At 37.4% G+C, this 24,350-nt stretch overlaps 4 protein-coding genes and 1 non-coding gene across 5 annotated transcripts; 2 read left to right on the forward strand and 3 right to left on the reverse strand.

Moving 5' to 3' along the window:
• Nucleotides 1-1,433: 1,433 nt before the first annotated feature.
• On the reverse strand, nucleotides 1,434-1,505 carry TRNAP-UGG. The gene has a single exon. It is a non-coding gene; the product is annotated as a tRNA-Pro (tRNA).
• A 289-nt stretch (nucleotides 1,506-1,794) lies between these two features.
• On the reverse strand, nucleotides 1,795-3,030 carry LOC8282711 (triphosphate tunnel metalloenzyme 3). The gene has a single exon (XM_002517645.4). It carries the CDS (start codon nucleotides 2,862-2,864, stop codon nucleotides 2,256-2,258), a length of 609 nt encoding a protein of 202 aa, XP_002517691.2. The 5' UTR covers nucleotides 2,865-3,030; the 3' UTR covers nucleotides 1,795-2,255.
• A 1,501-nt stretch (nucleotides 3,031-4,531) lies between these two features.
• On the forward strand, nucleotides 4,532-6,958 carry LOC8282715 (DEAD-box ATP-dependent RNA helicase 35). Its single transcript, XM_002517649.4, is given in 2 exon segments — nucleotides 4,532-6,582; nucleotides 6,585-6,958. Coding segments are annotated over 2 exon segments (1,755 nt in total). The 5' UTR covers nucleotides 4,532-4,989; the 3' UTR covers nucleotides 6,747-6,958.
• A 2,099-nt stretch (nucleotides 6,959-9,057) lies between these two features.
• LOC8282716 (disease resistance protein RPV1) lies at nucleotides 9,058-13,582 on the forward strand. The gene is made up of 5 exons (XM_015718275.3): nucleotides 9,058-9,592; nucleotides 9,900-11,001; nucleotides 11,116-11,541; nucleotides 11,635-12,561; nucleotides 12,666-13,582. Exons 1-5 carry the CDS (start codon nucleotides 9,093-9,095, stop codon nucleotides 13,299-13,301), a joined length of 3,591 nt encoding a protein of 1,196 aa, XP_015573761.2. The 5' UTR covers nucleotides 9,058-9,092; the 3' UTR covers nucleotides 13,302-13,582.
• Nucleotides 13,583-15,804: 2,222 nt separating this feature from the next.
• Nucleotides 15,805-17,231, reverse strand: LOC8282718 (homoserine kinase). The gene has a single exon (XM_002517652.4). The coding sequence runs from the start codon at nucleotides 17,095-17,097 to the stop codon at nucleotides 15,994-15,996; it is 1,104 nt and encodes a 367-aa protein (XP_002517698.2). The 5' UTR covers nucleotides 17,098-17,231; the 3' UTR covers nucleotides 15,805-15,993.
• Nucleotides 17,232-24,350: the final 7,119 nt, after the last annotated feature.

Below are 24,350 nucleotides of genomic sequence, written 5' to 3' on the forward strand. Positions count from 1 at the left end.
AGCAATAATACACAAATAAAACTAAGCAAGCACCTTGGCAGCTCTCATAATTTAGGTGCAACTTGTGCCAAAATCACATGATGGCTGATACTGGCTCATAAGCGTACTAATCTAACTTTGGCCAAGTTGAGATTTCTTATTATAAATTTCAAATTTAACTTTTTTTTTTAATAACATCCCAATTATTGATTTTGAAATCTTGATCTAGAAAAGAAAAAGAAAACCACTGAGCAATTAATTTTTGGGAAAACTATAAACCTTCAAAAATGAGCCAAAACACCTTATACCTGCCCAGATTCAGCTTCCACTCTGTGATGACAATGGAATGATGCCCACCACTACATTATGAACTCTCTGATATGGGTAGCGTTGGAGCTGCCAACTGCAGTATTCAGCAAGTATCAATCCTGTGGTAAAGTTAACAGGGCTTTTCACATGCCTCAAAACTCTTTTCTTTTGGCATTGATTGAAGAGACCGGACACAAATCAAAGTTTATAAAAAGATTGAGCACAAAACAAAGAGATTGGAGAGAACGGATACAAATTAGAGTTTATGAGAGACTGAGTATAAAGACCGAGTCAATTTTTAAATTTGTTCTTAATTCTATATAAATTTGTTGGTAGAAGTAAAGAAGAGAGCAAAGAGGGAGAGAAAGAGTCAATGTTCACAATTCTTTTTATAGATATATATAACATTTCTTGATAAGTATAAGAATTTGTAAAGCATAGTTTAAGGGTAATTAACAGGTAAGACGACCAAAGCAAATTAGTGAACAAAAAACCTGAAAATTAAGATACAAGTGAATTATCTATTGATTCTTAAGTTTCGGGGCCTTTAAGCCGTGTTTAAACAAATGAATGAAAGTAGATGTCTGTGTTGAAGTAGCAGATCTCTTAAACCCACAAACGGTTCTCAAGTTGTCAGTCTTCAAATGCTCCTCTGCCACGGGATATGGTAAGGCTCGCAATATGGGGTGAGGGGCCGTTCACTGTTGTTGGATTACCCCTAGTCAATTGGATCACTTCTCAGGATACCAAGCATGCAGTGATGAGCCATGGTTGCCAGGAAATACTGCTGTAATTATAATTGTTATGCATTTTATGATTGACCCTTTTTGAAAATGAAAGTGTTTTCAAGAATTAGCAAATGTTGGGAACCGGTTGAATGGTTATGGATGATGGAAAGTTCTCTTCTTTGTGGTGCTAGGGACTTGAAAGTTGGGCATACTACTTCAGACGGTTCCTTTTAGAAAGCTTGAAAAAAAAAAATATTGACAGAAGGCTAGGTGGTTCAACTTCTGCTCTGAGAAGAATTGATAGCCAAAAGCATTATGGCTGCCGCGTGCAAGGGAATAGATGTGCCAAGCTTGCTGCCCCACACGCCCACATAGATAAAAACGATAGTAGCAAAGAAAATTCAGCAGAAATAAAAAGGGGCGTTCCGAGAATCGAACTCGGGACCTCTCGCACCCAAAGCGAGAATCATACCACTAGACCAAACGCCCTCATTGATTTCATCTTTGAGATATCAATTGATAATAAAACAAATATGGTTCCATAGTATAACAGAAACCAAAAATGGTTCCATTAGTCAAGTTGTGAAGATAAAATACATTCACAGTAAACTTCAATGCTCCAAGGCATTATGTGAAGAATGTTAACGTAAAACTGGGAAATGTGGATGATGTATGTCCAACATTGATTGCATATTTCAAAGAAAACCCATGTCCAATTCAATCAACCTAGACAATATAGATGTTATCAGGACTTGACCGATTAAGTACACGCAAAAAGAACAATCTAATAACATACTCTGCTTTATTAACGCCCACTGGTTCATATATTGCTAGCAATCGAGTGCTAAGTTGAACACATTTGCTTTGACAGCATACCAATTACTACTGCACAATGCTTTCCAGGCACATGAGTGGACAAATCCTCTATTAACTTCAAAAAATCTGATTTACACATATTATGTGCACAGCAATCAAACTTTTCCGCATGAATTCCCTTCACTTGCTTGCGAATTTGAGACATCCCTCAGTGGAGAATGCTAATAGAAGTACTTAAAATCATCCGGACAAAACTCCAAAGCAGGAAAAGTTCTTCAAACATAAACATTGAGCTTAAATGCAGAGTTAATAAAAGCAAGAAATGAACATATCTTCATATGAATTAACAACTGAAATATACTAACATTAATACAAGTACTCTTGAAACAAGCACTGCGACAATCGAATCCAAAACTTCACACACTAAGGCAACTTCCCAGATCGAAAAACAGCAAATTTATTAACCTCAGAGTAACAAAACTCAATCCCATTATCCATCAACAACTCTTCAATCAATTTCTTATCTTTTCCAGGCTCTTTACTCTCACACTCAATTTCATAACAAGTTCCAAAATCATAAATACTCTCATCAACTTCCAATTTTAATCCTTTCCAATCAAACACTTGTCTCACATTCTTGAACCCACCTAAACAAACAAACCCATCATTCTCTTTAACCCCAAATTCCTCTCTAACTCTCCTCATAATCGTTGACCCCTCCAATGATCGTAACCGCCATGGCTCAGCTCCACACATGCGTCCAATCAATGGGTCGATGAGCTCTTCTTGCTCCCCTACGCGGCTGATGCCGTTTGAGATTGTGGGTTTGGATTTTAAGGAGAGAATGCATTGAGAATCTTGATTGTAAAAACGGAGACGAAGAATGGCGAGGCTTGATGTGAGTTGGGACTTGGTTGTGTCGAAAAAGACATTTTCTTGGATTAGTGTTTTGGTATGGAATGGCGAGAGGATTTTAGAGAGGTTTTCATGGGCTTGCGAGTTTGGAAGCCGAAGTTTCACCTCCACTTCCATGATTATAAAAAAAGAAAAAATTCCAAAAAGGAATTTTGTTGTTTGGTCGCTGAGAAAACGAAGGAAAAAGAAAAAGTTGGGTTATTAGGTAGAGGCAAATACAAGAATTAGCAATTCATGATTGGATATGGAGTTGTTCTGTTGTCGTGCTTTTTGTTTTGTGCAATTTTTATTTTTATTTTTATAAAAAGCTCTGATTTTCTGGCCTCAAAAATTAGAAAAGGATAATGGGAATCAAGCACAAGGATTTTATCCTTATGTTTAGATGGAATAATTGTATTCTTGCAACATTGAAAAACAAATCCTGCGAATAATGGGACTAAGACTAATGATTAAATCAAAAAGATTTGTTTCTAATTTATTAGGATAATAAAAAACTAGTAAAGCTAAAACAGAAACCGTCAGGAACCTTCCAAATATCTAAATCCTTTAACTAGTAGGACAAGGATAATTTGTACTTTAAAAACATCCCCAAACAAAATCAACCGACTCTATAGACTTCTAATCCTAATAATAATAGGGAGAAGGTGCATTTTTACACTTAATGTTTGATGTAATGCAGAGTTAATAAAAGCAAGAAATGAACATATCTTCGTATAAATATACACTTTATACGTAATAAATAATATATTAATATGTTAAGAACAAGTGTATAAGTAATAATGAATATGCACTTTCTTATTTAATGGACTATATACTAATAACATATAAATATATAATTTATAAGTAATGAATCAAAAATTTATGTTTAATAAATCTGATTCTAATAACAAATGAATGTATATTTTATAAGTAATGAATCTAAAGTTCATGTTTAATGAATATGACACTACAAGAAATGAATATATATTTTATAAGTAATAAATATACCATTTGTATATAAAACAAATCAATATTTATATGTTAAAAGATATCAAGTTTATTATTTATAAACTAATTTCATCAAATTTATATTTAAAGTTCATTTAACGTAATACACACATTAATGTCTATAGAAGAGTCATTTAGTTTTAATTAATTATTTGTTCTCCATAATTAAACATATTATATGTTTTCTTAATCTAAAAAAATATTAAAAAATTTCAATTAGTATGGAATACAGGGAGTAATTATTAATAAGATTTTTAAATATATTTTATTAATAAAAATAATTAATATTCAATAAAAAATAAAATAACTTTTAAAATTTAATACTTAATAAAATTATTAACTTATCAATTATTAAATATAAAAAATTATATTTTAAATTTTATAATTAATTAGTTCGTAACATACGACCATTTCATCATCAAAAAGGTTATATATAAAAAGAATTAGATACAATTAAAAATAAATAAGTAAAATTCTGAAAAAAATAAGTATTCACGTGTAAAATGACCTAAGTACTAGAAAAACCTGGGTCCATGATATAATTTTAAAAAAATAATAAAAATACTTTTATATTTTTTTATTTTTTATTAAATTTGCAGTGTTAAACTTTCTTTTTATTTTTACTGTTAAAATGTTAAAGATATGATTTTTTAATTTTTTTTCAAAATTACTATTTTAATTTTTTTTATAAAACAACTAAAAAAATTATACTATATTTAAAAAAAGTTAAACAATAATATTTTTGAACAAAAATACCTTAAACGATATTTTTAAAAAGTCATCTTTAATTTACCACCGCGACCGTAGTAGGCCCTGCTCCACTAACAGTATACCCAAAAGCCCCAGGCGCAATAGCACTCTTCTTCACCTCTTCCATACCAGGAACCAAACGCGCCCTTTTAGGCTCAACAACCTTATCATTGGACAATGTCTTGCCCAAGCCAACCAGATCTCCTTGCAATACAAAAGCCACTAAAGCCCCAGCTTGACTACAATTCCTAAAATAGTGACGCATTCCAAAGCAGGCTTACAAATACAAGAAAAGACCTTTCTCATCTGGGAACTTTAATTCGACCGACTCTATGGAATTCCAAACCTAATATAATTCCTACTTCCTTTTGGATTTGCAATCACTATATATATGTGTATTACATGAAGCTCGCCACGCCTCTTATAACTCGTAATCAGCTATCGCATTCTTCTAGTTTTCTGCAAGGTTTTTGTGGGTAACAGCCACTTTGTTTTTTCAGCAAACATGAAGGTAGCAGAGTACGTACCAGTTATGAAACGCAGAGCTTTAGAAGCACAAAAGATTCTTGATAGGAAAAGGAAGGCTTGTGCCCTAGAAGATGAACAGAAGAAAAAACCCAAAGTTTTTGAAGCTAAAGCCAGTCTTCTTGTCCAGGTTTCAGATCTTAAACGCGAACATCCTGAAATTAGTGAAATTGAGCAGATTGTGCAACAAGAGAAAGAGATGCTAGAGCATTTATCAGATATGAAAGCGCTGATGTCTGTACAAGAATTGGCCAAGGGTATCACTTATACTGAGCCTTTGTTGACAGGATGGAAGCCGCCTCTTTGTATCAGGAAAATGTCTCAAAAGCAATGTGATTCCATTCGGAAAAAGTGGCACATTAAAGCTGATGGTGATGATATTCCTCCGCCTGTCAAGAATTTTCAGGATATGAGATTTCCTGAGCCTATTTTGAAGACTTTGAAAGCCAAAGGAATTGTGCAGCCTACGCCAATTCAGATACAGGGTCTTCCTGTGATCTTATCTGGAAGGGATATGATCGGCATTGCCTTTACAGGCTCTGGAAAGACACTTGCCTTCGTACTTCCCATGATTACAATTGCTTTTCAGGAGGAGATAATGATGCCTATTGCGCCACGAGAAGGGCCGTTTGGATTGATAATATGCCCATCAAGGGAACTTGCTAGGCAAACTTATGAAGTTGTGGAACAGTTTTTGATCCCTACGAGACGAGCCGGGTATCCAGAGTTGAGGGCATTGCTTTGTGTTGGCGGAGTGGATATGAGGTCCCAATTGGAGGTGGTGAAAAAGGGTGTGCATATCGTTGTGGCAACTCCAGGACGGTTGAAGGATATGCTGGCGAAGAAGAAAATGAATCTTGATAATTGCAGGTATTTGACATTGGATGAAGCTGATAGATTAGTAGATTTGGGCTTTGAAGATGATATAAGGGAAATCTTTAGCTACTTTAAAGCTCAGAGGCAGACTCTTTTGTTCTCTGCCACTATGCCTACAAAAGTTCAGAATTTTGCTAAAAGTGCTCTAGTTAAGCCTGTTATTGTTAACGTCAGCAGAGCAGGAGCAGCAAACCTTGATGTGATTCAGGAGATCGAGTATGTAAAGCAAGAGGATAAGACTGCATACCTTCTTAAGTGTCTAGAGAAGACCCCACCACAGGTTTTAATATTTTGCGAGAGCAAAGCTGATGTGGATAAAATTCATGAATATCTCCTATTGAAAGGAGTTGAAGTTGTGGCCATCCATGGAGGCAAAGATCAGGAAGAGAGAGAGTATGCGATTTCATCATTCAAATCAGGCAAGAAAGATGTCTTGATTGCAACAGATGTTGTCTCAAAGGGTTTGGATTTTCCTGACATTCAACATGTAATCAACTATGATATGCCTGCAGAAATTGAGAACTATGTGCATAGAATTGGACGAACAGGAAGGTGTGGCAAGACAGGAATTGCAACGACGTTTATAAACAAAAACCAGAGTGAAACGACTCTGCTTGATTTGAAACACCTGTTGCAAGAAGCAAAACAGAAGATCCCACCTGTTCTGGTTGAGGTAAGAGGCAGCGAGATGGAAAATGGGAGGGAATCAGTAGCGAAATTGGAGTGGAGGGATGCACTTATTGTGGTGGGCTGGGTCACCGAATTAGCAATTGTCCCAAGTTGGAGCATCAGAGATTGCAGCAACTTGCTACTGTGAAAAAGGATTACTTTGGTTATGGAGGGTATAAAGGAGAAATGTGATGTATTTACAGTTTGATCTTAGAGTATTAAGTTTTGAATCATGTTTCTGTTAGTGTAATATCCCAGGAATAGAACATTAATTTACAAGGGAAAGCGAATTATGTGTCATGCTCATTCTGTTAGAAATTCAGTTACTTGGCCTTGTCATTGTAATTTTAGATTTTATCTTTCTCAAATCAATACAATATTTACATTTTCTTTTCCTATTTTTATTCATAACTTCAATGGTTACTTGATTTTGGCAATTACACCTGCAATTCCTATGGTTGCAATTTAATTCCTATCCAAAATCAAAGGACATGGATTCAGATATTTTAAGTATCGGAATTCAAAGTTTTACAAGTTTTAATCCCTCTATTAAGCTGGTGTCTTAATATATGTAAAAAAGGAAAGTTATTTTTCTTTATTCTTCACAAGAGAAAATTCAGATTCAATCTTAATTTCTTGTGGTGAGCCATACCAACTTAATTTCTATTAAATTCAAAGCCTACATCCTCAATAATTTAGCTTTCTGGATTTGTTTGCTGTAAACAGAAGTTGACCATAAATTGGGTGGAATAAGAATGTAGAAACACTTCAATAAAAAAAAAAATATAAGCCTTCTCTTTGAACTTTTCTACCCTACTAAAAGAATACAATTTCATCTATAAAATATACTAAACAATTTAAAATTTACACTTAGACTTAACTCAATCGGATATCTACTTGTGACTATATAATATACGGTGGGTTGGTTCTCCAATAAATAAAAAAAATAACCTAACATTTTACATCAGTTGACTCGTGTAAAAATACGGAATTATGGCACACATAATAAAGACCAAACCCAAAATTGATCCAATAAATGGACTCCTTCACGAATAAATGGAGGCATTTTCTCTCCATTTGTTGGATACCCACTAGGGAGGCACTATTTGGTTAAAACCCAAAATTAAACCAAAACAAAGTGTTCTTATCTTAATAAAATAGGTCCTAAGTTTGCGTTCTGTGAGGCCAAATATATTTATTTGTTTATATAAATTAATATAATAATATTTAATCAAAATCAATTAAACCATTCTGAGAATTCAATTTTATTTTATATATATTTCAATTCGATTTCAGTTCAAATTTTTTTAAATTTCAGTTTTTTATTTTTTTTCAATTTGATTTAATTTAGTAATCAATCCAACCGATGCACACTCTAATTCCCACATTAAATTATTCTTTATGAAATAGGTGAGAGTAGCATTAATATATTGTGACAATGGATATTTCAATAGCATAAAATATAGCCTTGGAAAATAATAAAAATATTCTATGGACATTGTTGCAGCTCATTTTCAAGCAAGGAGCAACTTCCTAGAACAATGAAATAGTCAACCATCTGCCAATAGGACGTCTTTTTGCCAAATAGAAAAACAAATGACCTCCTAGTTATTGCCCCTTCCATATTTTACATGGCTGAATCCATTTCTTAGACACTTGAATTTTTTACTTTTTGCTGCTCGGCACCCTATATTTCTTTTTGGGCCTTTAAGATGCCTAACAGCTATTTTTGATACATTATGAACCCTTATTCCAGGCTAAAATAATTGAATCTCCCACATTTGTATAGATGTGAATAAACTAATCTCTATATGTGTTAAATCAATAACCTAAATCCTACTTTATCTAGGTCTTTTATCCAAGAAAAGTGTATTCGCATTAATTTTATAATCATTTTCTTTCTGACCTTTATAATATCATTAGATTAGCTATATTAAGCAACGGGATTGATAAAGTATGTGATAGTTGGTAATATTGCGAGTTCAATGCCGATGATATTTCTTATAAAGAGTTTTGAGAATTTTAAATTTTTTTGTTAATTTTCTTTACCATTTTACTGCACGTAGCTATCATTTTTTTAGCATAAACACCACCATCCAATCACTATTAGAGAAAAGCTTTCCCTAGGCACCAATCTTTCTTCTACATTTTGCCATTGAAGAACAAAAGGTTATAATAATAATATAAATAATAATAATAATAATAATAACAATGGTGGTTTTGTTAAACAATAGAAAATAAAAAAAAATTACTTGGTTATTTTGTTTCAATCTTCACTTGCTAAATTTTGCTGTAACGACGCACTTTGCCATGTTTGCGAATAAATATTAAATGTTCCAAATATTGAAGTTAAGGTGTCTTAAGAGGATAAAGAAAAGTTCCAGGGTGCAAAAGTCAAAGTTTGAAAGTTCAAGTGTCTAGACATGCATTTGCCAATTTCACATCTTAGAATCTTACTGTCAGCGTTTGTTCACATCTGTTTCCCTTCTTTATGATCTATATTAATCCATCTCTTCTTTGAAGTCATTTCTTGAATTAATGGCGACTTCAAAAACTCAAGAAACCTCTTCTTCTTCATCAACAACTCCATGTGCTTACCATGTTTTCTTGAGTTTTAGGGGTGGAGACACCCGCAAGAACTTCACCGATCACCTCTACACAGCTCTAGTTCAAGAAGGAATCCATACATTTCGAGACGATGATGAAATCAAGCGAGGAGAGGACATTGAGCTAGAAATACAAAGAGCAATAACAGAGTCAAAGTTATCTGTAATTGTTCTTTCAAAAGATTATGCTTCTTCGAGGTGGTGTCTGGATGAGCTTGTCCTGATCATGGAACGTAGAAAACTTGTCGGTCATGTTGTAGTGCCTGTTTTCTATGATGTGGAGCCATACCAAGTTAGAAACCAGACAGGAAGCTATGGTGAAGCTTTTGCTAAACATGAAAAGGACTTCAAGGAGGATATGAGTAGAGTGGAGGAGTGGAGGGCAGCTCTTAAAGAAGCTGCAGAACTAGGAGGGATGGTTTTACAAGATGGGTAAGTACTTAATAGTTTTCAAGCAAGTCTTTTTGTGAGGTTTTGACGACTTCATTGATATGCTTTAATTAGTATATAGGAAACATAATCAAAAAAATGTAAGTTATTTGAGATTAATATTTTAAGTGAATATAATTAGAATCATAATTATTACCAATAAATACTAACAAGCTTTGGTGCAGTAGTACTAGAGTTGTCTCCAGAACTGTGAAGTAGGAAGTCGTGTCTGCGCATTACTCTTCATCCTACCTAGTTTATGGTTTAGACCATTTTCTCCTGCTTACTGTGCTTGTTTATGATTTTGCAGATACGAGTCACAGTTTATTCAAACTATTGTGAAGGAGGTTGAGAATAAATTGAGTCGAACAGTGCTCCATGTTGCCCCTTATTTAGTTGGAACAGAATCTCGTATGGCGCGCATAACCCGTTGGTTGCGAGATGGGTCAGATGATGTTGAGATAGCTACAATCTATGGTATTGGTGGTATTGGCAAGACCACCATTGCCAAGATAGTTTATAATCAAAACTTCAGAAGTTTCGATGGAAGAAGCTTTCTTGCAAACGTTAAAGAAATTTCAGAACAACCCAATGGTCTAGCTCGGTTGCAAAGGCAACTTCTTTCTGATCTCCTAAAGAAGAACACAAGCAAAATATACAATGTTGATGAAGGGATTATGAAGATCAAAGATGCTTTGTTCCAAAAAAGAGTTCTTCTAATTCTGGATGATGTGGATGATTTGGAACAATTCAATGCAATAGTTGCAATGCGGGAATGGTGTCATCCAGGAAGCAAAATTATTATAACAACAAGGCATGAGCATTTACAAGGGGTTGATGGAATCTGTAGGAGGTTTGAAGTTGAGAAACTAAATGATAAAGAGTCACTTCAGCTCTTCTGTTGGCATGCCTTTCGCCAAGATCATCCTGCAGATGGTTACGAGAAGCATTCCAAAGATGTGGTGCATCACTGTGGAGGACTTCCATTAGCTCTCCAAGTCTTGGGTTCTTCTCTATCTGGAAAAACTGTATCTGTATGGGAAAGTGCATTAGAGAAGTTGGAAAAAGTTGCTGACAGTAAAATTCAGCATATTCTTAGAATAAGCTTTGATTCTCTTCAGGATGATCATGATAAACGTCTATTCCTTGACATAGCTTGTTTTTTCACCGGGATGGATATAGGTTATGTTTTTAGAATTCTAGATGGCTGTGGGTTTTATGCTGTAATTGGCATTCAAAATCTTATAGACAGATGTCTAATTACCATCAGTGACAAATACAAACTGATGATGCATCAATTACTTGGAGACATGGGGCGGGAAATTGTACGACAAGAATCACCTGATGATCCTGGAAAACGCAGCAGACTCTGGGATCCTAAGGATGCAACTAAAGTTTTGAGACAAAATACTGTAAGAAACGCACTTACCATGAATATATGATAAAAAAATGTGCATGTAAGCATTTATGCGAACTTACAGTATTACATATCTCCATATAGTTATCCTTCTACTCTATTCATGCAGGGCACAGAATCAATCAAGGGTCTTATCCTCAAATTACCAACGCAGACAGAAAACAAGCGCACAAGGAAAGATGCTACTGCAGATCACACAAAAGAGAATGGTGAAGAAGATTTAAGTGACGATCTGCTTGATCAAAAAAGTTACTCAAAGAAACGTAGACTTAGCATCTTCTCCTGGAAACCAGCAAACACTTCTCCAACAAATTCATTTTCGACCAAGGCATTTGAGAAGATGGTGAGACTAAAACTTCTCAATCTGAACTATGTGGAACTTAGCGAAGGCTACAAGAAATTTCCTAAAGGTTTAGTATGGTTATGTTGGCGTGGCTTCTCTTTGAACGCTTTACCAACTGATCTCTGCCTGGACAAGCTGGTTGCCCTTGACATGCGCAACAGCAACCTAAAATATCTTTGGAAGGGAATCCGGGTATGATACTGACCTCTCTCTCTCAGTCTGTGTGCAAGTGTTTTTACATAGCAATTACATGCTGAAGGAGGCTAACTATTTTCCTTTTAACAGTTTCTTGTGGAGCTGAAAGTACTTAACCTTAGTCATTCCCATGGCCTTGTTAGAACCCCCAACTTCACAGGACTCCCTGGTCTTGAAAAATTGGTGCTTAAGGATTGTAAGGACTTGGTTGATGTTGATAAATCCATTGGAGGTCTAGATAAGCTTATAATTTTTAATCTAAAAGATTGCAAAAACCTCAAGAAGCTGCCAGTAGAAATTACTATGCTGCATTCTCTTGAAGAACTTATCCTGTCCGGTTGCTTGAATCTTGTTGAGCTTCCAAAGGACCTGGAAAATCTGCAGTCTTTGAGGGTGCTGCATTTAGACGGAATTCCCATGAACCAAGTAAATTCCATCACTGAAGATTTTAAGGAACTCAGTTTGTCATTGCAGCATTTAACCTCCAGATCTTGGCTCTTACAGAGATGGGCTAAATCACGTTTTTCGCTATCCTCTCTACCTCGCTTCTTAGTAAGCCTCAGTCTTGCAGACTGCTGTTTATCAGATAATGTTATTCCTGGAGATCTTAGCTGCCTGCCTTCCTTAGAGTACTTAAATCTAAGTGGGAATCCATTTCGCTTCCTACCAGAAAGCATCAACAGCCTTGGCATGCTTCACTCCCTTGTATTAGATCGGTGCATAAGCCTCAAATCAATTCCTGAGCTTCCTACGGATTTAAATTCCTTGAAGGCAGAAGACTGCACATCATTGGAAAGAATTACAAATCTGCCCAACTTGTTGAAGTCATTAAACTTAGAGATTTTTGGTTGTGACAGTCTGGTTGAGGTTCAAGGCTTATTCAAATTAGAACCAGTAGGAAACATCAACACCCAAATACTCAAGAGTGTGGGATTGATCAATTTGGAGTCCTTGAAAGGAGTTGAAGTGGAAATGTTCAATGCTTTGGCATGCACAGAAATGAGGACTAGTATTCAGGTACTCTCTGACTCTGGTTTGATTATTATCTTTTACACTTAATATTTTTTCTTCCGACACTGCGTCCTTGATTCACACACTAAGTAAAAGTGCAAACGGCTTAGGTATTGCAAGAATGTGGAATATTCAGCATTTTCCTTCCTGGGAATACAATTCCAGAGTGGTTTAATCAAAGAAGTGAGAGTTCTTCAATATCTTTTGAAGTTGAAGCAAAACCTGGCCACAAGATCAAAGGTCTAAGTTTATGCACGCTATATACATATGACAAGCTTGAAGGTGGAGGATACATAGATGAGAATTGTGCTAAAATCAACAACAAAACCATATGTGAGAAATGGACGTATAGCCCAACCTTCTATGGGATGCCGAAACCATTGGAGGAGATGTTATGGTTAAGTCACTGGACATTTGGGGATCAACTTGAAGTTGGGGATGAAGTGCATATTTTAGTCGAAATGGCATCTGGTTTAACTGTAAAAAAGTGCGGGATCCGCCTCATATACGAGGAGGAAAGTACTACCCAAGAAATTGCCGAAAGCAGCAGCAGCTCCTCATGGTACAGAACCATGGCTGATACAGATATGGAAGCATATGAACTGGGAACGGCTTCATATTATCTGTGCCATCATAAGTTCCAAACACATCAAGGATCAGGAAGATATGACTGGGATAACTTGAGTGGCTACGAGTACATATTCGAGGAAAGAATGGAAGACCCTGAAACTGAAGATTGGACGTAGCCCTGATGCCATTGTTCAATCATTCTTGTATGTCTGAACTTGATCATGCAAATGCTGGAGCGCAAAAATGAAAAACGATCACAACTTTGATAAACCAAGAACTTGGCTACTTATTCCTGGCTAGATGATAGAGAGGGCCCTGACCAAAGTAAATAACTTGATAGAGAGCCCTCATCCATACTAACAAATGCAAATAATTTGTTGAGATTTATAAGTTTGGATGATATCCTTTCTAATGCATCAAGGAAAATGAGTAAACAACGTAGTATATTTCCTGTTTTTGTTGCATCCTCTAAAACCAACTACTGCTATAAAGCATCTTAAAGCAAAATTCCAAACCAATGAAAACTAACAAGAAAAAACAGAGACAAAAGAAAATAAATCAAACTTAGGAGAAATTCTTAACCATTAGTTATTTATTTGATAAGATGTAATAAATGGTCTAAAGAAACCCTCATCGTCATTGATACGTTTTAAATAGTGTTGGAGCCAGTTAGAGTTAATTAAAATAGCAAGAGTTACCTTCATGCACTCATTAGAAACCAAACACATTAGGTCAGAAAGATTGGTAGATGGAGTGAAGAGAATGAAAACAGTACTGCCTTCTGTTCACAATAATAAAACACAAAATAAAGAATGCAGAAGTTTTTGCTTCAGAGACAGATTGCAAGAGCTGATGATGTCAAAAAGAGCAAGCTATTTCACCTTTGAGTCGAAAGAACTATTGAACTGTTTGTTGCCCGAATTCAATCTAACTTTTTTAGTAAAGATAATTCTATAGAAAAGAGATCAGATTAAAAACTGCAATCAATTGAAATAAAGCCAAGAATTTGAAGAGGATGAAAAAAATAATACCTTCAGCTGGAAAGATCCTTTCAATATATTGGAGCTGAAACTCAAAGTCTTTGGATGGTAAGTTACCGTTGTCCTCAACCTATTCTTAGACAGGCCCAAAAAATTTTCCAACCTCTCAAACTTGACAGCTTCTGAAAACCCGAAAAGAAGACAAGCATATCTCAAGTAATTTGTGCTGGAGTGAGATTTTTGAGACGAGCCTTCTAAAACTTTTTACTTTAATAATTTCCTTTGTCCTCTACAAACTGCAGAAAAATTTATGAGTTGAGAGGGTAAAAATAAGTCAATAGGAATATCTTTAACATTTTTCTTGGATTATGGAATAAAAAAAGAAATGCAACCAGAATAAGAATTCTCCTTGGCAGCATATCGAGCTAATTACAGGTGTAAGTGTGAATTATGTACTTGATCCTTAACACAGCAATTGAATTCCTTTCCGGACAAGTTGAGACTCACCACCTCTTCAAATGGCAAAAATAAATAAATAACGGAAAGCAAAGTTTCTCAAGAAAGTTATAAATTGGTCTTCTTAATGGTTGGAGGAGAGCTTGATCACACGGCATGTGATGGAGCTGCACTTCACTTCTCCGCAACTACAGCAACCAGTTTCTGCATGATCAGTCTTGAAGGGAGAAGAAGGTCTGCAACTACTTCACTATTTTGCTTTGAGACATGCCTTGATTTCTAACTGAGCCACCCTCTCAATTTCAGTGCAACCTCTAAATCCATGGATCTGGATTTTGAACCAAAACTACCATCCTCAAAGTTAAGAGCTGCATTGATGACCGCCCCATTGAGCAAAAATACTTCTATATATACAGCTAGACCAAAATTTACTCAGGGGTGACACTAAAGATTATAAAATAACGATTTAATAGGTCTGAGTAGTGTGAAAAGCTTTGTTTGCCAGACTTCGTTGTATAGATAGGCTAAGAGTTGGTCTGAAGAGGACTTGTCTGCCTTGCAGGTGCATGAGAGATTCTGGAAGGCTAGAAACTATGGGAAACTATTACTAAATTTTCAACAGGGATGTAAGAGGAATACTCAAATTCCTAAAATCATCACTTTCGTCTAACATCATCTCCAACTATACCAGCTCTAGTAAGTTATCAAATTTTAGTTCTTTGTAAGAAAAAAAAAACCAAGAAAAGTTCTTTTTAATGAGGAAACTCTGCAATTAAAGAAAATGAAATAATAGTAGAGTTAAAACCACATATTCAACATTCCTTTATTGAGACAAAGAATAATGGAGTATATTCAAGGCAGCTAACTGAACACTGATGTAAAACTTCCTACATAAACAACTTATGCAGAAATTCTAATCACTAAATTGCATAACAAACTATTTGAATAAGACAGAGTAGCAGATATGATAAACTTTGGATCAATTAAATACAACCTACAGTAATGCAAACATTCAACTATCAAAAACAGGAAGTATATCAATACTATTTGCCGTGGTAATTTCTTTTCACTTTGTGAATAATAAAACCCATGCAGAAATCATGAAGAAGAAGGACGCAAGATAAGTATTGGCAGGATAAACTTGGCATTTTTTTTTTAAAGCAGCAAGGTAGAGAGGGATCCAGATACAACAAATAAGAGTCGAGCTCTTTTACATACTAACAAATGGAAAGATTTCTTGATATTAATCAGTTCAAATGAAACCTTTTTCTTATTAATGGCACAAGGAAGACCTTGCAAGCACTACAGTAAAGTTTCTTTCTTGTTGCTTTTTCTAAAACAGGAATCATTTTCAAGCAAAATTCCAAACCCACGAAGACTAGTTAGAAAAACTAATACAAAAGAGAGAAATGCAGAAATGAACGAACTTTGATTATCTATTTGGAACATTGCCAACGAGTCTGGCACCAATTCTATCTAACCTCTTCACCATAGCCACAGCCTTCAAGTTCCCTTCTTTCAAAAAGGCATCCACCATCTTCTCCCCAATCTCCGTCCCTCTCTCCTCATCATCAATAACTGCGACCGCAGTAGGCCCTGCTCCACTAATAGTACAACCAAAAGCCCCAGCCGCAATAGCAGCCTTCTTCACCTCTTCCATTCCAGGAATTAAAGGCGCCCTTTTAGGCTCAACAATCTTATCACTGGACAATGCCTTGCCCAACCCAACCAAATCCCCCTGCAACACAGAAGCCACTAAAGCCCCAGCTTGACTACAATTCCAAACATGATGAGGCATTCCAATTTCAGCAGGCAAAGCAGCTCGCATTTTCTTAGTGGGTGCTTCAAAATCAGGGCTTACAAGTACAAAGAAAAGATCTTTCTCAACTGGGAACTTTAATCTCATCAATTCTAATGGCTCATAATTTTTAATCAACACAAATCCGCCCATAATAGCAGGAGCTATATTATCAGCATGATAACCTGAAACTTTAGCTTCAGATTCTAACCCAGCAAGAACCAACTCCTTGACATCCAATTTCCCACCAAAAATCTCATTAACAGCAACGGCAGCGGCAGCAGCACTAGCCGCACTGGATCCAAGCCCACTACCCAAAGGAAGGCCCTTCTCAAGAGTTAAAGAAAGACCCACTGATCTAACATTAAGCATTTTCATAGTAGCAATAGCAGCAATACCAGCACAATTCCAAAGTGGGTTTTTCGAGAGTTTTTTACTTGCATGGGTTCCCGATATTTCCGCAATAGAGATCTCACCCGGATGGACTGAAGGGTCTACGGTGACGGTTACAAAGTCCCCGAGGCCGTCTACGGCGCATCCCAAGAAGTCGAAACCGGGGCCCAAATTGGCAACGGTGGCGGGTGCGAAGGATTTGACGGAGGTGAAAACGGGCTCGGGTTCTGTTGTGGTGATAGTGGGGAGAGAGAAGTTGCAGCGGAGGAGAGGCTGTGGTTTCGTGAAGTGGGTTGACGGAGAAAGTGAGATTGGTTTTAATGGTGAATAAAAACAGATTGCCATTTCTTCTTACTCTAGAGACAGAGAGAGAAAGGGTTGAGTGATTCTAGAGAGAGAAAGGAGGAGTTGGTGATTTTGCTGCTGGGCTGATTATATTATAGTAGTCTGTATCTGTGTTTGCAGCTTGGAGTTGCAGGAGATGCTTAAATAAAGTAATAAAATAAAATAAAGAAGAGGTTTTAGTTTAAACGATGTCGTTCTACCCGTCGTCTTTTTTTTTTTTTCTCTCTTTTTCTAAATACAGAAAGAGCAAATCCTTTTCTTGTTTAAGAAAAAAAGGGCCTGGGCAATTTTAACTAATAATGATAAAAGAAACTAAAGAAAAAGCAATTATTTGTACTTGTAATACATCTTTATTAGAGGAAATATATTATAAATTTGGAAGATTACCACAAAAATATTTTATCTTGTGAACATTTTATTACATACTACAGATGAGGTCTTAATGATTTTTTTTAAAAGATAAAAATGGTGTTAGTACTAATAATACCATTGAATCACAGAATGAGAGTGTATATATAATTGTGGATTCATATGTCATTGCCAATATGAGCATCAGAGTACAGTAAATAAGCCAGGAGAGAGGGAGGATTATGTGGAGAAATACATATAACTGAGATTTTATTGATCAACGATAGTTCTTAAGAATTCTAAATTACAAACGGGATGTGCATTCTGTTATATACACTTGTAGTCTAACGGTAATTTTCTGTGTAGGGAAAGGTAGAAGCAGCCTTTTCCCTTAGGGGAGAGGTGTTGTTCCTTTTCCCTAACTAGGCCTGTGATGATCTTGATATTCGGTTACGACCAAGCCTTTACTGCCTCACGAGTTTTGAAGGTATTGTATGATTTGGATGCTTCAACACTTCCTCTCAAGGTGGGTTCGAATAAATTGATAGAACCCATCTTGCTTAGAAGCCTTTGGTGGCTTGCTTTGTCCTGGGGCCTCAAGACGCCCACACCGCTCGTGGCTTCTGACAAATGAGGTTGTGATTTCTCCTGATTGGACTTTTTCCCTTATGAAGTGATAGTCAACTTCAATATGTTTAGTCCTTTCATGAAAGACTGGGTTCGATGCTATGTGTCTGGCTGCTTGGTTGTCACAGTACATCTCCATCGGATCTTTGCACTTTACTCCCATGTCAGTGAGCACTTGCTTAATCCAAATAAGCTCGCTAGTTGTTGATGCCATGGCTCGGTACTCAGCTTCAGCACTGGATCTTGCTGTTATTAATTGCCTTTTGCTTTTCCATGTTACCAGATTTCCTCCTACAAAGACACAGAACCCAAAGGTTGATTTTCTGTCTCAACTGCCTGCCCAATCTGCATCGAAGAAACCAGTAACGGTGTTAGCGTTATTATTATTTTTCATCAAAATACCTTGGCCTGGAGTACCCTTGAGATATCTTAGGATACTGTCGACCACATCCAGGTGGGAAGTATGGGGAGCATGCATAAATTGGCTAATCATGCTTACGGCATAGCTAATATTAGGTCTGGTGACGGTTAAGTAGATCAACTTTCCTACCAACCGCTGGTAGTGACCTATGTCACTTAAAGGGTCGCCATCCTCGAGGTTGAGACGGGTTTTCGTTTCCATTGGAGTATCTACAGGCTTGGCTCCTATTTTTCCTGTTTCTTGCAGAAGATCCAGGACATACTTTCTTTGAGATAGGAATAGTCCTTTATGAGATTTGGCTATTTCTATTCCGAGAAAGTAAGTTAATTGACCGAGATCCTTAATATCAAATTCCTCCTTTAGAGCTTGTTTTACTTCCTCAATCTCCTCATTACTATTTCCTGTTATAATGATATCATCCACATATACTAAAATAATTATGGTGTGAGTGTGAGCGTGTTTAACAAACATAGAAGAGTCAGAGGTACACTTGCTGAAATTAAATTTTAAGAGAAACTGACTAAGCTTGGCATACCATGCTCTCTGTGACTGTTTCAGTCCGTAGATTGCCTTTTTCAATTTACATACCAGGGAAGGCTCAGAGGCTAATGTATGGCCTAGTGGAAGTTTCATGTATACCTCTTCAGCTAGAGATCCTTGAAGAAATACATTCTTAACATCCATCTGAAATAAGCTCCACCCTAAGTTAGTAGCAACAGACAATAAAATACGGACTGTGCTCATTTTAGCCACTGGAGCAAAGGTTTCCTGGTAATCTACACCATAAGTTTGGGTAAAACCTTTTGCTACCAGCCGGGCTTTGTACCTTTCAATGGTACCATCATGCTTGTATTTGATCTTATATACCCATTTACAGCCAACTGGTTTTTTATTTGATGGTAGGGTAACAAGATCCCATGTTTCATTTTTCTCCAGAGCCTGGAGTTCTTCTTTCATAGCCTTACACCAATTAGGATTGGTGTTAGCGTCATAGAAGGAGGTGGGCTCTGTGTGTGATGTGAGAGTGTTTAAATAAGCCTTGTAGGAAGATGATACTGAAGTATAACTGATATAATGATGAATGGGATATGATACCGAATTGGACACATAGTCCTTTAGCCGAGCAGGAGGTCTGGTAGGTCTAGTGGATCTCCGCAGGGCAAGTTTTTCTGTTGGTGACTCATGATCTCTCCCTGAAGAAGTTGGCATGGGGATGGAAGTCTCTCCCCCTGAAGGGCTAGGGCCGATGACAGGCATATGAGTGCGCTCATGTGCAGAGAGAGTTTCCTGAAGTATGCTGTCAAAAAAGGAAGAGTTAGAGGGAAACAGGTCGGTTGGGGTTGCTGTGGGAAGAGAGGGATCATTAGGAAAGTAAGGGATAGTTTCGTTAAAGGTCACATCTTGGGAAATGTATGATTTGTAAGTGGTAGGATCATAATATTTGTAGCCCTTTTTTTCTGAGGAGTATCCAAGGAAGATGGTTTTGCCACAACTTTTTTCCAGTTTATGGTGACGTCTAATGTGGACAAAGGCAGTGCAGCCAAATACTCGAATATGACCTAGATCGATTTTTCTTTGTTTGAGGAGTTCTAGGGGGCTAAGGTTGTTAAGAACGGAGCTGGGAAGCCGATTGATGAGATAGACGGCAGTGAGGAGGGCATTCGACCAAAAAATATGGGGAACATTATTTTGAAAAAGGAGAGTACGAGTAATCTCAAGAAGATGTCTATTTTTCCTTTCTGAAACCCCATTCTGTTCAGGGGTATAAATGCAGGTAGTTTGGTGCAGAATACCTTCTTGGGAAAAGAATTCAGAAAAATTTTTGTTGACGTATTCAGTACCATTATTTGAACAGAAGATTTTAAGTTTGGCATTGTACTGATTTTTAATAAAGGTATAAAAATTGAGAAAATATGTAAAAACATCATTTTGTTCTTTTAGTAAATAGACCCAAGTAATTCAAGAGTAATCGTCAATGAAAGTGACAAAATAGCGGAAGTGATTATAGGAGGTAACGGGAGCGGGTCCCCAAACATCAGAGTGGATTAAATCAAATATTTTTTTTTATTTAGTAAACGACGATGGAAAAGGTAATCTAGTGTGCTTTGAAAATTTACAAACATCACAACAGCTTGAGTCTATTTTAAGATGGAAAAGGTGATTCAAAATTTTGTCTGACGGATGCCCAAATCGCCTATGCATCAACAGGCCTTGGTTGGAAAGTTTGGTTGCGGTCAGACACTGACTGGGAGTGGTAAGATGGTATAGGCCATTATGAAGGTATCCTTCACCAATCGTCTTCCCGGTGATTCGATCCTGAAAAATCACTCCAGATGGTGAGAAAATAACGTTGCAATTTAAAGTCTGAGTTATTTTACCAACAGATAATAAATTCAATTTAAAATTAGGTAAAAGAAGGATATTTGGTATGGTATGATTCAAAAGGTTGGAGGAGCCAAAACTAGAAATTTCGGCTCGATCCCCATTGGCAACGATCACATGTTGGGAATTCACAGGAGTAAAATTGTGCAACTGTGTCGAATCCCAAGTCATGTGGTCGGTTGCCCCAGAATCAATAATCCAATCAGAATATGCAGGTAAAAAATCTGTGTAATTGTGAGATACTAGACTTGACCCACAGGATTGCTAAGACTGTAACATGGACTGGAGCTGAGAAATGAGATGCGAGAGTTGGAAGTTGTCAACTGGGTCGGATCCGGGTTGTGTTAGCTTAGCCCAAAAGGTGCGGCTCGTTTGGACTAGCCTGTGAGTCTTGGGACTGGCCGGGCCACCGGCTGGTCACGGACCAGCCTGTGAGCCGGGCCGGTTGGTCACGGAGTAGCCTGTGAGCCAATGGTCGCCTCGGTCGGGCCGAACGGAGTTGGGCCGGCCGGGTCGGGTCTCGGGGCAAGCAAATTTGACCCATTAATGAGTCCCTCCGACCCGACAAGTGTGTCATAACCCGTAGGGTTAGACACACATAATCCCACGCCGCCCACTCTATTCTCCCCTCTCATTTCTTCTTTCTCGCCTCTCTCCTCGCCACCCCGGCCGATGTGGAGGTTGGGGTGCAAACAACGCGGTGTGACCCGCTTGTTGCAAAGTGACACCGCCGGGTTGGTAGCATCCCCGCCGGGCTTGGTCTCCCGAGAGTGCAGCGAAGGCTCGGCCTTCATTCTCTTCGGTGTTTGATGCTTCCATGGTGATGCGTCGAGTTTCTTCTTGCTGAATAAGTGCTATGACGGCGTCGAGCGAAGGGAGGCTGATAGAGAGAAGTATTTGGGACCGGAGTGCTTCGTAACTCATATCGAGCCCGCCGAGGTAAGTGTAGACTAAGTCTTGTTCCTGTCGCTTGCGTGCTTGATCGGGGTCTATCGTGGGTGGGAGGTAACTCTATAGTTCCTCCCACCGGGTTAGTACTTCGGTCGCGTAGCTTGCGCTGGACCTGGTTCCTTGCTTAATGTGTGATAATTCTTGTTTTAGATGGAAAATGTGTGCGAAGTTGTGCTCTTGTCCATACAGGTTTCTCATCTTCTCCCACACAGCCTGTGATGATGCCAGAAGCATACATAGTCTGGCAATCTAAGGCTCCATCGTGTTGGTAATGAGGGACATGACCAAATGGTCATTTGTCTGCCATTCTTCGATGGTTTCAACCTCTTCTTTTATTGGTTGGTTCGGATTTTGTATTGTTGGCTTGGTTAGGGTTCCTGTGATGAACCCTAACTTCTTCCTGCCACTCAAGCCAATGTAAACTGCTCTTGACCACTCGAAATAATTCTGATTTCCCTTTAACACAATGTTTGTGAGTTTGGTGATATCATTTTGTGACATGATGAAAGAAAAAATTTCTGATTGTTGGGTAGATGATGGCAGGATCAATCCTGCTCTGATACCATGTGGAGAAGTCGAATGTAGAAGAACTGAGATTTTATTGATCAATGATGTTCTTAAGAATTCGAAATTACAAAAGGGATGTGCATTCTGTTATATACACTTATAGTCTAACGGTAATTTTCTGTGTAGGGAAAGGTAGAAGCAGCCTTTTCCCTTAGGGGAGAGGTGTTGCTCATTTTCCCTAACTAGGCCTGTGATGATTTTGATATCTGAGGCCATGACCAACAGTCAATGACTGTTGGTCCTTACTGTCGGTCTTTGCCTGCTGAGTTTTGCAGGTATTGTATGATTTGGTTGCTTCAACAGATTATATACCTAATATCAACCATTATAACTTCAAATTCCCATAATCCTGGAGAGTCCTTTTGTTTTTGGGCAATTGATCAGCTTTAGACAATCTGATTCAAAGCCTGTAGCTTGTTGCATACCTAAACCTTCCCTTACTAAGGCTGAATGCAGATTCCCTCTGTATTTACCTCCATCAATAACTATACATCCATAGAAGCATAAGATGAGCAGTCACAATTAAATTTAAGAAAGTCGATTGCTGGTCGGCACCATCTGCTTGGCCAAACAACTTGAGGGGGAGCAAGGCACTCCTTGAACTCAGAGAAAGCCCTTTCTGCAGTGTACCAACCAGTGAAAGTGATCCTTTCACATAAATGGTCCGTTCCCTGATTCAGCACCTTCCATAATGCAGTTACACCATCTCTGAACAGAGGGGAACCCTATTGGTGATAGAATGTACCCCAATGGGCACACAGAGACCGCATTTTTTATGCTTTTGGGCATGGGAACAGAAGAAATCTTCCTCTTCCAAGGTGTTTCTCTCGTTCCTATCATAACCCTCTAAAAGAAAACTTTTTGAGTTTTGGACGGACTTTTGCCTGTCAGATTGATTTCCAGAAGCAGCTGTCAGATTCAAAGGAAGAGTACCAGAATATCCCTCATGATTTCTTTTCCTGATTTGGTCAGTTGTAGCCAGACTTTACAGAATATATTTTCACTTTCTATCATGATGCGAAATGAAGGTATCTGCCAGTGCCATATAAGGGTTACCATTTGGAATCTCCAGGATGGCCTTTGCTTCTAGTTCAAAAAGGAATTGGTAGCTTTTGTTACTTTCTAAGAACGTTGTTCTTTTAGGCTAAGAATCATGGTAGAAATCAAAGAACATGCACAGTGATCATTGCCCTTGTGATTGAACTTAAATGATTCCTGGCAAGGTTCTCTGTTTTTGAGTTATTTGATGGAATAGTGCTAGTTGACTTTGGGAAAGAGGTGGGTAGGCTGTATGTTCAAATGCCCTTGTTATTGAACTTAAATGATTCCTGGCAAGGTTCTCTGTTTTTGAGTTATTTGATGGAATAGTGCTAGTTGACTTTGGGAAAGAGGTGGGTAGGCTGTATGTTCAAATTTTAGTGTCATGGATATTTATATTCGGGATTATTGTGTTGCTAACTTGAAGACGCTTGACTTGTAATTGCTTATGATTAATTTGCTTAGAGTGCATTATTTGTTGATATTCCAAATCTTGAACTTGAAAACCAACCAGAGAAATACATGCAAGTGGTGGGTACCTGAATGTGTGTGATTTGTATAACTAAAGCGATGAAGAAATCCTAAGATTATGAACCTGCACATGTAATTATATAATTAGTGGCCTTATGTCTACTTGAGTATCAAATGGAGGTGCATACTGCTGTCTGTAGTTGCTACTATGTTGTTATGCAGCAGCCTTCTTGTTGCCATTGTGCTTGATTTTGTTTTGTGGTTCTACTGCTGCTGTTTTTCTACAAGAAAAAAGAAAATTTAAGCACAGCTCAATGGATTGATTCATTACTGGGTCAATATTAACGAAAGAAATCAGAAAGATAACAAAAATATAGAAGTTGAATTCTTCTTAAAAACAACATACAAGAGTAGAGTTGATAATTCAATAAAAGTCTGAATAATTATT

This window comes from Ricinus communis, chromosome 8 (assembly GCF_019578655.1).
Source record: "Ricinus communis isolate WT05 ecotype wild-type chromosome 8, ASM1957865v1, whole genome shotgun sequence".
Classification (NCBI taxonomy): domain Eukaryota; kingdom Viridiplantae; phylum Streptophyta; class Magnoliopsida; order Malpighiales; family Euphorbiaceae; genus Ricinus; species Ricinus communis.